We start from the raw sequence: 14,129 nt of genomic DNA, 5'->3' as shown, positions 1-14,129 counted from the left end.
GGAAAAGGAAAGGAAAATGGCATGGTGGTTCTTTTCAGATTTCAATGACAGTTAATTCCACACCCCGTCCCCCACTTTAGGGCTACTGCTTTTTCAAAAAAACTTAGAAAGCAAAAACATATCTGTGGGCCCAGCACAGTGGCCTAGTGGCTAAAGTCCTTGCCTTGACTGCACCAGCATCCCGTATGGGCGCCGGTTCTAATCCCGGCAGCTCCACTTCCCATCCAGCTCCCTGCTTGTGGCCGGGGAAAACAGTGGGGGACGGCCCAAAGCTTTGGGACCCTGCACCCGCGTGGGAGACCTGGAAGAGGTTCCTGGTTCCCGGCTTCTGATCGGCACAGAACCAGCCTTGCACTCAATTGGGGAGTGAATCATCAGATGGAAGATCTTCCTCTGTCTCTCCTCCTCCTCTCTGTATATCTGACTTTGTAATAAAAAATAAATAAATCTTCAGAAAAAAAAAAACAACAAAAAAAACCAAACTTGTTCCTGGGTTCTTGAACAAAACAACTTGTGTCTTCGAAACAACCCAGATGCTCATCCAAAGAGGACTGGTTAAGGAACTGTGGTACATCTACTCCATGGAATGTTACTCAGCCGTTAGAAAGAATCAAATTCTACCATTTGCAACTGGATGGTCCCAATTAGAGACCATTCTGCTCAGTGAAACAAGTCAATCCCAGAAAGACAAATACTGTATGTTCTCTCTAACATAAGGAAATCATCACGCAAATGGGAATGTATAGTGATGGGAGTAATGGAGACTACCATATCCAGCTGTGAAGATACAATGCAACACGCATCCCTACTTGCAAATCAAAGATGGACTCCCAATGAAAGTGCTGGACATATCTGGACAATGGGATGATGGACTGTCTGACACTGTACCGGCAACCGGGGCACACTTCACCAACAGACTGATGGAATTGTCACTCCTCATGAAGAAATGTGCTGATGTGACAATATGGGAAGTCGTAGTCACACTGGATTGGGGGAGGGGAATTCCAGACTGCACAGAATCGTACAAAAAAATTCAAAATTTAGAAAGAGAAACAAACAAAAAAGAAAAGACATATTTGTTCCTGGGTTCTTAAAACAATGTGTGTCTTTGAAGGGGTGTAAATCAGCATTTGTCCATTTAATGAACACATCCCTGTGGGACAACACAACATCCTTTTAAAAAAAGGTTTATTTGTTTTTATTACAAAGGCAGATACATATAGAGAGGAGGAGAAACCAAGAGGAAGATCTTCTGTCTGTTGATTCACTTGCCAAGTGACTGCAATGGCTGGAGCTGAGCCAAGCCGAAGCCAGGAGCCAGGAGCTCTTCTGGGTTTTCCAAGCGGGTCCCAAGTCCTTGGGCCGTCCTCAACTGCCCTTCCAGGCCACAAGCAGGGAGCTGGATGCTAAGCGGGGCTGCCGGGATTAGGACCGGTGTCCATATGGGATCCCGGTGCATTCAAGGCGAGGACTTCAGCTGCTAGGTCATTGTGCCAGGCCCACGCTACACTTTTTATCAGAAAAATGAGTGCAGAATGAGGCTCTCTCAGATCATAAGGATCTCATCTACAAGTTACAAATATGGAATATGAAAATAAATGAAGATGATGTTAAGAGGTATCATTTTAAGGAATATGGTTAGTGTGATTCTTTATTTTTTTTATATATACATTTATTCAGTGTATTTTTTTTTTTTAAGATTTATTCATTTTATTACAGCCAGATATACACAGAGGAGGAGAGACAGAGAGGAAGATCTTCCATCCGATGATTCACTCCCCAAGTGAGCCACAACGGGCCGATGTGCGCCGATCCGAAGCCGGGAACCTGGAACCTCTTCCAGGTCTCCCACGTGGGTGCAGTGTCCCAATGCATTGGGCCGTCCTCAACTGCTTTCCCAGGCCACAAGCAGGGAGCTGGATGGGAAGTGGAGCTGCCGGGATTAGAACCGGCGCCCATATGGGATCCCGGCGAGTTCAAGGCGAGGACTTTAGCCGCTAGGCCATGCCGCCGGGCCCGTGATTCTTTAATTTTTAAACTTAATTCTTGTTGAAGATTTATTTTTATTGGAAAGTAAGATTTACAGAGAAAAGGGAGATACAGAGAGGAAGATCTTCCATCTGATAATTCACTCCACAAGCAGCCGGAGCTGAGCTGATCCGAAGCCAGGAGCCAGAAATTTCTTCTGGGTCTCCTTATGTGGGTGCAGAATCCCAAATCCCAAGGGTTTGGGCCATCCTTGACTACTTTCGCAGACCACAGGATGGGAAGTGGAGCAGCTGGGATATAAACTGGCACCCATGTAGGATCCTGGCATGCGCAAGATAAGGACTTTAGCCACTAGGCTACTGTGCTGGGCCCTAACTTGTTTCTTTAATCTTGAAGCTTTCATGCATACATGATTTAGGGGCCAAGGAACGATCTGACCAAAGTTCATACACTGGGCTTGGGGTTAACCTTCTATTCTGGGATTTCCAATATCAAATCTTTCGCAGTGCCAGAAGTTGCTATTCTTTCCTTAAGCCATTAAGACTGCAGTGTGGGCCCGGTACAACAGCCTAGTGGCTAAAGTCCTCGCCTTTAATCCCCGGTTCTAATCCCAGTGGCCCTGCTTCCCATCAAGCTTCCTGCCTGTGGCCTTGGACAGCCACAAGCAGGGAGAGTCAGAAGAGGCTCCGGGTTCCTGACTTCAGATTGGCTCAGTTTCAGCCGTTGTGGCTGCTTGGGGAGTGAATCAACCTACAGAAGATCTTCCTTTGGTTTCTCCTCCTCTCTCTATATCTGACTTTGCAAAAAAAAAAAAAAAAAAAAAAAAAAAGTAGCAGTAGTAGTAGAAGAAAAAAAAGTGTAGGTTTGGGCCTAGTGGATAAATCCTTGCCTTACAACCACCAGGATCCCACATGGGATCAGCGGCTCTGCTTGTCTTCTCGCACCTGGGGAAGCAGTAGAGTAAGGCTCAGAGCCTTGGGACCCTGCACCTGTGGGGGAAGACCCAGAGGAGGCTCCTGGCTCTGGCTCGGCTCAGCTCTAGCCATTGTGGCCCCTTCTGGAATGAACCAGTGGATGGAAGATCTTTCTCTGTTTCTCCTCTCTGTAAAATCTACCTTTATAATAGAAATAAATATTTAAAGAAAAAAAAAAAAAGGCAAAAAATATGAACAGAGATTTTTTTCAAAGGATGAAATACAAATGGCCAAAAATCAGGTGTGACAGAATGCGCAGGATCACCAGCCTGAAGGGATTCTACATAAAGCTCAAAATGATATTTCACTTCATCCCAGTTCAGACATGACTGGGCACATTCAGGGTGGTATGGCCGTAGACTGTACTAGTTCAAAAGTCAAAAAATAACAAATGCCGATGTTGATGTGGAGAAAAAATATAATCTGATTCAATTCTTGGAAATTTATCCAAATACAAGAGAGTTATCTGTTACACCTACGTTCATAGCAGCTAAGGTATGGAATCAGCCCAGATGTCCATCGATTGATGACCAAATTAAAAAAAGTACCAAAAATATATGGAGTACTACTTCGTCTAAGAATGAAATGCTGTTGTCAGCAACAAAAAAGATGCAACTCAAGACCATTGTACTTGGTGAAATAAGCCTGACCCCCAAAAGACAAATATACTCTTTCCCTGATATGGTACCCAATACGTAGACTGTGAGATTATTTGGCTAAAATCCTACAGAAAAATAGTCCTTTTTTTTTTTAATTTGTTGAGCACTACATTTAATTGAGTAGTTTGTTATTATAAATGCATAGTAACATTAGCAACCACTGGCACACATGAAAGCCAGAGCTTGGGGGCACGTGAGGCAGGGGCAGGCTCAGCATTCACTGGTATGTGGGCTTGCCAAGGTTAGGGGAGTATCCCGCTGGGAGATTTGTGGGCTCGTCAAGGCTGGACTGCAGCATGCCTGCCAACACCTCAACAAAGTCAGAACCGGGTATGTATCGGCTGGGCCCAGCAGCACACTATGCCTGCAGGGTTAGTCAGCGCACTTGCGGGAATCCATGAGAACGGAGATGGTAGGGAAACTTTGGGGACACCTCTACTATGTTGCAGCTCCCTCTCATGACCACTAGAGCTGGGGCTGAGGGCAGAGCAGCCCAGAAGCCCTACAGGTGTGTGCAAAGAGCCAGAACAGGGTGTAGGCTGGATCAGCCTAGGCTGCAGCACATGCCAGTTGACATGAGTGCTGGGTCTGGGGACAGGCCGGCTGCTTGTGAGAGAGTGCGGGAGACAGATTGAACTTGATCCTAATTGGTACATACAAGAGTCAAGTCTGACGACCTCCCAGGAGAGATTTCTGGGGTTACTCCCCAACTAGACTACTGGACTCAAACCCTGTCCTCAAGGGGAAAAAAAAAAAAAAAAATCACAAGATACATGGTCTGACCTTTGAGTATATCTATAGGGACTGGGAGTCCTCAAAGGCTGATGCCCATGTAGCAGAAAACATACTCAGATGCACACGGGGTACAGGATAGCTCATGTAGGCCAGCAGAGGACACAGAGCTTGTCAGAATGGGAGGCAACAGGTTGGACCACTCTCTTGGCCAAATTTTGCAACAAGTAATTGGGTCTGTGGACGCACTGAGATGGACATGGTCAACCCAGGGACCTTGGAAAGCTTTTCTCAGCTCTGGAGGAATAAAACCAACAAGATCTCAGAACTATCGAAAAGACTCGAGTAACCCTTGGAACATCCTTCCCCCAACATCTCGGTGCTGACGTAATTTGACAGAAAGTAGCAGTCCGTCCCTTCCCCTCCCTCTGCCACTTCATACTGCAGACACTGGAAAAGAAGGAATAAAACAAACAAAAAAAAAACCCCTGAAACATTTGTGTACCCACCTTCCCGCATACCTCAACCCTCCCACCCTAATCAGAGGCCCATGTGGGCATGCATCCTTCTGAACTAGATAATCAATATAAAAACTTTTAAAAAGATGACAAGAAATGTGTACACAACTAGCAACAGTGCTTCCTAAACTCCTGATACAAATGGTTTTCATCTACATACAAGTGTCATCAACACAGGCTAAGCTGGCTTGTAAGTCTAAGTAATTGTAATATACTTAATATAGAATATGATGCTGTCTATAATGGCATTCAATGAGAAATCAGGAAATAAACAAAATAGTCATTACACTTGGGGATTAAACAATAGACTTCTAAATAAACCAGTTACGCTAGGGAACTTGAAAAACATTTATGGAAGACAGGGCTGGAAACAGAAATGACCCAGCAATTGTAACCACCAGCATACGCATAAGCTGACTGGGGTGAGGGACTGTGTTGGACCCTGGACTGGCATGCGCACAGAAGGACCAGTCTGGAATCACCTCAGACGAAGTTTCTCTGGGGATCCCTCCAACTGAACTGCTGATCTTAGAACCCCAACCGTGAAGAGACTGTCAAGCCAGTGGATTCTGAAGAGATTTCACCCTGCTTGGAATGGTGAGCTTGGCAGCAATTCAGAACGGATGAACTATCAAAAAATTTTTAAAAAGATTTATTTATTTTTATTGGAAAGTCAGATATACAGAGAGGAGGAGAGACAGAGAGGAAGATCTTCTGTCCGATGATTCACTCCCCAAGTGAGCCGCAATGGCTGGAGCTGAGGCAGCCAGGAGCCAGGAACTTCCTCTGGGTCTCCCACATGGGTGCAGGGTGCCAACGCATTGGGCCGTCCTCGACTGCTTTCCCAGGCCACAAGCAGGGAGCGGGATGGGAAGTGGGGCTGTCGGGATTAGAACCGGCGCCCATATGGGATCCCTGGAGCGCAAGGCAAGGACCTTAGCCACTCCACTATCGCACCGGGCTCAGAACTGATGAACTATCAAAACTGCATGGGCAGGACCCTCGGAGCATGCCCCACGTCGGGGACCTGGGATGGGTGGGAGGTTTGGTGGGGCCTCCTCCTTTTATCTCTCCCTTTACCTCAGATACAGTAAAAAAAAAAAAAAAAAAAAAAAAAAAAATATATATATATATATATATATATATATATATATATATATATATATTAATGGGAAACAATGGTCTTACCCACTTTCCTGTAGTCCTTGACCCTCTGTGCCCTAATCAACTATGTAAAGATGATCAAAATAGAAGAATCTCAAAAAAATGTATATATAGGGTTCAGCACAGCAAACAAAGCTGCGGACTGCGAAGCGAGCGTCTCATATGGATGATGTTTAAGTCCCAGCTGCTGCACGTCCAATCCAGCTCTCTGCTAATGTGCCTGGGGATGTAGCTGAAGAGGCCCCTGGCCACCCACATGGGAAAACCAGAAGCAGCTCGACTCCTGGCTTTCGGTTGGCCCAGCTCCAGCAGCAGCAGTCAGTTGGGGAGTGAACTACCAGACTGAAGATTCTGCCTCTTCTCTCTGTAACCTTATCTCTCAAATAAAATCTTTAAATAAAGCTTTTAGGGCTCGGCACCGTGGCCTAGTGGCTAAAGTTCTTGCCTTGAACGCACTGGGATCAAATACTGGCGTAATCCCATCAGCCCCGGTACCCATCCAGCTCCCTGCTCGTGGCCTGGGGAAGCAGTTGAAGATGGCCCAAAGACTTGGGACCCTGCACCCACGTGGGAGACCCGGAAGAGGATCTGGGCTCCTGGCTTCGGATTGGTGCAGCACCGGCCATTGTGGTCACTTGGGGAGTGAATCATTGGACGGAAGATATTTCTGTCTGCCTCTCCTCTTCTTATATATATAGCTGACTTTGCAATAAAAATAAATAATTAAAAAAAAAGTTTTAGACATACATAGGTTTCTATAACTTCCCTATATTTAACTCTAAACATTTACAAACATGCTCATGATGATATAAAAACCAGATTGACAGACAACACAGTGCCCACCTGCTGAGTTACGTGCCCTAAATGAATGCAGTGGTTGGGTCGTGTCATGCCAGTGCTGGGAGTGGCATCTCCATCTGGGTCTCCATGTTGGTGTTAGGGATGGAAGTATTTGCGTCATATCCTGCTGCCTCCTAGCGGAAGGTGGAGTCTGGAGTGGAACCCAGACGTTCTAATGTGCGACCCAAGGAACCCACACAGAGGCTTGAATGCAGGCCAAGTGACCCACCTCCAGAAACAAATGCCCTACGCTCTTGTACAGGGACTCCTCTGCGCACCAGAGCATACATGTCATGAGGGAGCTCAGGGAGTCTCACCAACCTGCATCAGGTAATCAGCGATGTATTCTGTTTTCAAGCAGTGCACATTCTGTGTAGCAGCATCTGCTATATTAATTCCCGTGTCGTCTGGCTTCAGCTTATTGAAGTCATAAAAGAGATGTGTGGCTTCTTTAAACAAATGGGCAGAATGACCACGGAGCACCTGTGGCAGACACAAAACGTAATTACAATCTACACATGGCCCAAAGCGGTTCAACTGTGCAAAATACACTAAAGATAGCCATTTCCAAAGGCCAGAAAACAGTTGATCGCAGCAAACATGCTCGGACAGACACTTAGTACAGTGACTGAGGTACCAACCTTTGCTCCTCCAGACTGTAGAAGGCGTCTGAACCCTGCTTCTCGGGCACGATCGACATGTAGAATAACCTTCCACCCGCTAAATGCCCCCTACGGGAAAAAATGGTCAATGCTGAAACCACCCAGAAAATTTGCAAATACAGATAATGTACGATTTTATCTGTGGAATGTTTCACATTTATTTTCTTACAACGACGTAGCTTGACTTATGCTTAGGTTTTTTTTTTTTAAATAAATAACACTAAGTAGTGTATCACTTTGTTTCTTAGCTTACATGAAGTCTTGACTACGGTTCTCCCGAAAATGTTTGCAAATTGAAAACGTCTGAGGTTCTCAGAGATCGTGGGATACATGTAAGCTGACGTGACACAAGGGTTTGCAACCTTTGCAGTCTGGTAAAATCTGTGGAGCCCTTCTAAATCACTTAATACAAAAGGCTCATTGAGGGGCTCGGCAGCGTGGCCTAGTGGCTAAGGTCCTCGCCTTGATCCCATATGGCTGCTGGTTCTAATCCCGGCAGCTTCACCTCCTCTCTATCTCTCCTCCTCTCAGTATATCTGACTTTGTAATAAAAATAAAATAAATCTTTTTAAAAAAAAAAAAAAAAAACCTTGGTCACAGGGTCTTTAACAAAGTGTTCTATTAAAAAAAAAAAAAAAAAAAAAAAAAAAAAAACACAAAAGGCTCATTGAGATACAATCCCCGGACTTACGGAGTAATATTTCATTTTTCTTCATGATCAAAGTAACGTAAGTGAGCTGGCCTTGTGTGGCAGACCACAAAGCCCTGCCTGTGATGCTGGCATCCTGAGTTCCAGCTGTTCTGCCTACAATCCGGCTCCCTACTAATGCGCCTGCGCAGTAGGGGCAGATGGCACAACACCTGAAACCCTACCACTCCGGGAGCCAGGAGGAGTTCTAGGCTCCTGGCTTCGGCCTAGCCCAGCCCCACGTACTCTCCAGAGGAAATCAGTAAGCAGAAGATCTTTCTCTCCACTCCCACTCTCTGTAATTTTGCCGTTCAAATTAATGAATGAATGACTAATTTACTGGGAGATATTAAAATAGTAAAAACAAATCGATGCCAATACTACTGAAACAGGTGAGTTTCTATAGTCTGCTTAAGGAAGTCTAAAGTCTAGATGCTTAGCTCATACGTTCAACTGATAGGAAAACAGTATCAAGTAAGCATTTTACCTTTTCCGGAAGTCTGAAGAGCAGGTTAACAATCTCTGAAGCTAGGTGCTATAAAGATACTTAGAAACACACACTGCATAGAGCTACATCACACACACAAACTATTGCTAAACACAATCAGAAAAACTAGGAAATAACATTAAGGCCGATTTAGAATGCCTTAACTATTCTTTTTAGTTAAGCGTGTAAATACCTCAACGACGCCTGACTCTTGTCTTTGCTGGATTTGCTTCCTCCACCGCATGGCTGCAATCGCTAGTTTTTGTTGCTGCTCCGTGATTCCACTGAGAACATCCAGTATGGAACTACTGCCCCATTCATAGTCTTCTTCCTGGAGAACACAGGAAACAAACAGGTGAGTTTCCACAGTCTGCTTAAGGAACTCAAAGTCTCTAAACGCTCAGTTCATACATTCAACTGATAGGAAAACAGAGTACCAAGTAAGCATCATTTCATGCGCATAGAGGAAATGTAGGATGATTTGGTTTCATATATTTATGACATATATCTGACTTTCAACTAGAAATCATTTCTAAGTAACATGAAACTACACCTTAGCAACTGGTAATATTTGGGTTACCAGGTTACACTGTCTACTTCTAACTTCACAGAAGACCCCATCGCCAAGGAGGCACTGACAGTCCGACCAGGAGCTAGTCCTAAGGAATCCTAGCTGAAAATTATTATCAAAAGTCCACATGGTGTATACTATTGTGACAGCTACCATAAAAATATCCTAGATAGGGCCCAGAGCCGTGGCCTAGCAGCTGAAGTCTTTGCCTTGAATGCGCCAGGATCCCATATGGGCGCCGGTTCTAATCCCGGCAGCTCTACTTCCCATCCAGCTCCCTGCTGGTGGCCTGGGAAAGCATTGGAGAACGGCCCAAAGCAGAACCGCCCAAAGCTTTGGGACCCTGCACCTGTGTGGGAGATCTGGAAGAGGTTCCTGGTTCCCGGCTTCAGATTGGTGCAGCACCGGCCATTGCGGCTCACTTGGGGAGTGAATCATCGGACGGAAGATCTTCCTCTCTGTCTCTCCTCCTCTCTGTATATCTGACTTTGTAATAAAAAAAAAATAATAAATCTTAAAAAAAAAATGTAAAGTGCCAGGAGTTAGGATAAAAGCTTAGAACAACATAATCATAAGCAATTCTGAGATTGTTAGTTCAATTAAAAAAAAAATACATGCAAGATACTGATTTTAAAAAAGTGAGTAAAAGTGAATTTGGCTCCGGGCTTTCTTTTATTGTTTTAACGTACTGGTCAGACCTGGATATCAGAGTTCCATGAGTGCTCAGGGTATGCAGCAGCATCTCTGCAGAGACACTCCTTGACAGAACATGAACACACACCTGCACGAAGCACCCTGCCGTTCTGCAGGCTTCCAGGTAAGAGCGATGAAGGACCCACTTGCCGGCTGCCACAGAGGCCAAGTACTTCTCGTTTCTCAGCGGATGTCCCACCACAATGTGTGTGCATTTGGGGTCAAAGCACTGCTTCTCTATCACTAGTCCGCCTTATGGAGAGAAAAGTTGGTTGTGCTTTATTTACTGACATAATTTGGTCTGAACTTCCTTAGAGAGAAAAAAATGTAATCCACTATCATAGAAATGATCTGTAAACAAACTGCACCAAACCATCCAAACCAAAAATGTTTGACTGACAATTCTAAACATTATTTTTTTTACTTATGTCCCCCTTAAAAAAAGAATTGTTATTTTATTCATTTGAAAGAAAGAGTGGCAGAGGTCTTCGCTTGCCAGCCAGGTCTCCCACGTGCCTGATGGAGACCGAGCACCGAGACCATTTGCAGCCACCTTGTCAGGAGCTCCAGCTGGGATGCGAGCCTCGCAGGCAGTCTCCTTAGCCACTATGCCACAATGACAGCCCCAGAGTCAGATTTACAGAGAGAAGGATCTTCTATCCACTGGATGGGAACGATATTCACTGACTGCCCACTGTACTTTCAAATGTGGCTTTTACAAAATTTAGAAGGACACATGTAGCTGAGAGTCTGTTTTTATAGAACATAACTGTTACAGCATTGGGTTAGTTTCCCAGTGCTACAATGTTTCTAGAATGACTGCAGAGAGAGAGATCAGATGGAAGAAGATGTTACAAGAATAAGCACTCCTGGCTATATGCATTATACTTTTTAAGTTCACTAAAACTGTGGTTTTATTTACACCATAGGCATACAATTACACACTTCTCAATAATGAACAAACCTTCACAGTAATACAGAGGATTCTGGAACTTCCCTGCTGGTTTCCATCTACATTTTGACTAATCTCCATGACTGACTTCAGATTTATTTATTTTTATTTTTTTTTTAAAGCTTTATTTACTTATTTATTTGGAAAGTCAGATGTACAGAGAGGAGGAGGAGACAGAGAGGAAGATCCTCTGTCACTTGGGATGATTCATATCCCAAGTGGTCGCAATGGCAATGGCTGGAGCTGAGCCAATCCGAAGCCAGGAGCCAGGAACTTCCTTCTGGGTCTCCCACGCGGGTGCAGGATCCCAAAGCTTTGGGCTGTCTTCGATTGCTTTTCCAGGCCACAAGCAGGGAGCTGGATGGGAAGTGGAGCTGCAGGGATTAGAACCGGCGCCCACATGGGATCCGGGTGCGTTCAAGGCGAGGACTTTAGCCGCTAGGCCATGCTGCCGGGCCCAATGCTTCGCTTCTGACCCAGACCCCCTACTGATGCGTCTGAGAAAGCAAGAGAAGACAGCCCAGGAGCTAGGAGAGACGGGGAAGAAATTCCTGGCACTTGACTTCAGTCTGACCAGCTCCGGCCACTGCAGCCATTTGGGGAACGAACCAGCAGATGCGAAGATCTATCTTTGTCTCCGTCTCCCTCAGCCTCTAGCTGCCTCTCAAATACAGTCAAATTAAAAAACAACAACAACAAAAAACAAAACAAACAAACCAGAAAGCCCCCTCCCCCCCAAAAAAGACAAGAGAGCATTCCTACTTTCCTACCTAGTGTCCCCCCTCGCAATGCTCACCAACACCTGAGCCAAAGCAGTACGCCAGGACATTAGTCCAGACTTCCTCCGTGGCTGTCGAGGACCCAGCACCCTGCGCTCTGCAAGCGCCCAGAACTGCATTCAAAGGCGGCTGAGGTTGACAGCAAAATCTGCAAACTAAAACCACGTACTCCAGCATGGGGCATGGTGTCTTCACTGGAATTTTAACCGGTAGGTGAAATGCCTGACCTTTTAAAGTAAAACAATGGTACCTAATTTTTCAATCAGATGACAATAATCAATACGTTCTTGAGGATTCAGAGAGGACAACTGAAATATGTACTGTTTTTTAAGTTCTTCTTGAGCCTCTTCTCTCATTATAACCTGGAATGGAAGAATTTTATTTTAAGAGACATTTATATTAACATGCTATACTATTACAATGTATTCATCATATTATTGATTTTTATCATATTACCAGGCATCCAGTTATTTTACAGTGACATTTTGCTCAGCACTGAGTTTCAAATATACAAAGAATTACACAATGCCAAAAAACGCAATTTTCAATATTTGATGATCCCTCGATATCGAAAGAAAAAAGTTTCTAGTTCAGCAATAGCAAAACAATATCCAAAAGCCAGTCACCAGAGCTAGGACCAACGGACCTTTTCTTTTGGGGGTGGAGCCACAGGTGGGTTGGCCAGAGGGAAGGCAATGCTGGGGGCTTGAGGCGTTGGGATCAGGGGGCTCTCTTTAGCTGCAGCTTCTGGTTCTTCTGAGATGGGGAGCGTTGTGGCTTCGGTCACACACGTGCGCCCAGGATCACAGTCCGCTGAAGGCAATCAAAAGATATTCACAAACAACCAAGAACAGTCTAGAAGTAGACTATCTGGAGCTTGTAATAAATGCAATTAATTTAACTTCCAATGGGTAAATATTACATAGACTTAAAAAAATAACCTTTGATCAGTCAAGTTTAACTCAAATCTGTAAAATTAAAGCATTTTCTACACCTGGAGGAGAGAAATCAGTAGAAAAATCCACCCATATATCTTGTAATGTGATGGAATCATGTAATGTGAAAAAGCCAGGGCCCGGTGTGACAGCCTAGCAGTTAAAAGTCCTTGCCTTGAACACGCCGGGATCCCATATGGGCGCTGGTTCTAATCCCGGTGGTCCTGCTTCCCATCCAGCTCCCTGCTGTGGCCTGGGAAAGCAGTCGAGGACGGCCCAGTGCATTGGGACCCTGCACCCACGTGGGAGACCCAGAGGAAGCTCTTGGCTGGCTCATCTCCAGCAGCTGCGGCCACTTGGAGGGTAAATCATCAGACAGAAGATCTTCCTCTCTGTTCTTCCTCCTCTCTGTCAATCTGCCTTTCCAATAAATAAATCTTAAAAAAAAAAAAAAAAAAAGCTAAAAAGAGAGACTGTTGGAATGGGTTATAGAGATAAAAGGAGACAGAATTTTCAACCGCTGGTTCACTTCCAAGTTGGCTGCAATAGCCAGCACTATAACAGGCTTCATCTGGGTCTCCCACTGCAGAGTAGGGGGCAGCAGGAAGGCAGAAGGCAAGGGCTCAAATACATGAGGCAGTTGGGACTTGGTGTCCACACATGCTAATGAAGGCAGCAGCTTAACTCCCATGCCACAATGCTGGTCCCCAACCATTTTCTTCGTAAGGCAAAGCTCAAGAAAAAAGAAGAAACAACTGGAGATCAGTGTTGTTAAACATCCCTGCTGTGACACTGGCACCATATGGACAGCGAGTCCCAGATGGCTTCATTTCCGATCCCACTCCCCATTATTGCTACCAGGAAAGCAACAGAAGATCCCCAAGTGCCTGGGCCCTGTACCCAAACAGCAGACTCAAACGAAGTTCTGGACTTCAGCCAACCCCAGGCTATCACAGCCATCTGGGGGAGCGAACCCACACAAGGAAGATTGTTTCCACGTAACCAACCCTTCCCCCCCTCCCTCCTTTCCTTCCTTCTTTTATTTTCATTGCAAAGTCAGATATATAGCGAGGAGAAGAGACAGAGAGGAAGATCTCCTGTCCAATGTCACTCTCCAAGCAACTGCAATGGCTGAAGCTGCGCTAATTAAAAGCCAGGAGCCAGGAGCTTTTCCCGGGTCTCTCACGTGGGTGCAGGGTCCCAAGGCTTTGAGCCACCCTGGACTGCTTTCCCAGGCCACACGCAGGGAGCTGGACGGGAAGCAGGGCTGCGGGAGCATTCAAGGCGAGGACTTCAGCTGCTAGGCCACCGTGCTGGGCCTGTAACTCAAAATAAGCAAACTCAAACATATTTTTCAATTTACTGGGAAGTATCTCAATGAACAATCATTTTTCTGACTCTTTCAACCAAAAGTAGAAGTATCTGCCAACTGCGTGTACTATTCAGAGAGCCACAACTTACTGTTTCTTTTTAAGAGGTTAACCTA

General features: G+C 45.3%; 2 protein-coding genes across 3 annotated transcripts in view; one reads left to right on the top strand and one right to left on the bottom strand.

The window, feature by feature from the left end:
- The window catches only part of SLC22A14 (solute carrier family 22 member 14), a 980,905-nt gene that overhangs the window by 140,850 nt on the left and 825,926 nt on the right, over window positions 1-14,129 (top strand). The gene's annotated exons all lie outside the window — the stretch shown is intronic.
- Window positions 1-14,129, bottom strand: part of TOPBP1 (DNA topoisomerase II binding protein 1) — a 59,426-nt gene that overhangs the window by 970 nt on the left and 44,327 nt on the right. The window contains exons 22-27 of the mRNA XM_058657227.1: window positions 12,355-12,521; window positions 11,959-12,070; window positions 10,066-10,229; window positions 8,907-9,044; window positions 7,518-7,607; window positions 7,198-7,359 (exon numbers count right to left, since the gene is read on the bottom strand). Coding sequence (XP_058513210.1) covers window positions 7,198-7,359; window positions 7,518-7,607; window positions 8,907-9,044; window positions 10,066-10,229; window positions 11,959-12,070; window positions 12,355-12,521 — 833 coding nt within the window. The remainder of the gene's footprint in view (window positions 1-7,197; window positions 7,360-7,517; window positions 7,608-8,906; window positions 9,045-10,065; window positions 10,230-11,958; window positions 12,071-12,354; window positions 12,522-14,129) is intronic.

This window comes from Ochotona princeps, chromosome 30, assembly GCF_030435755.1.
Source record: "Ochotona princeps isolate mOchPri1 chromosome 30, mOchPri1.hap1, whole genome shotgun sequence".
Classification (NCBI taxonomy): Eukaryota; Metazoa; Chordata; class Mammalia; order Lagomorpha; family Ochotonidae; genus Ochotona; species Ochotona princeps.
This window is presented reverse-complemented; position numbering and strand designations above follow the sequence as displayed.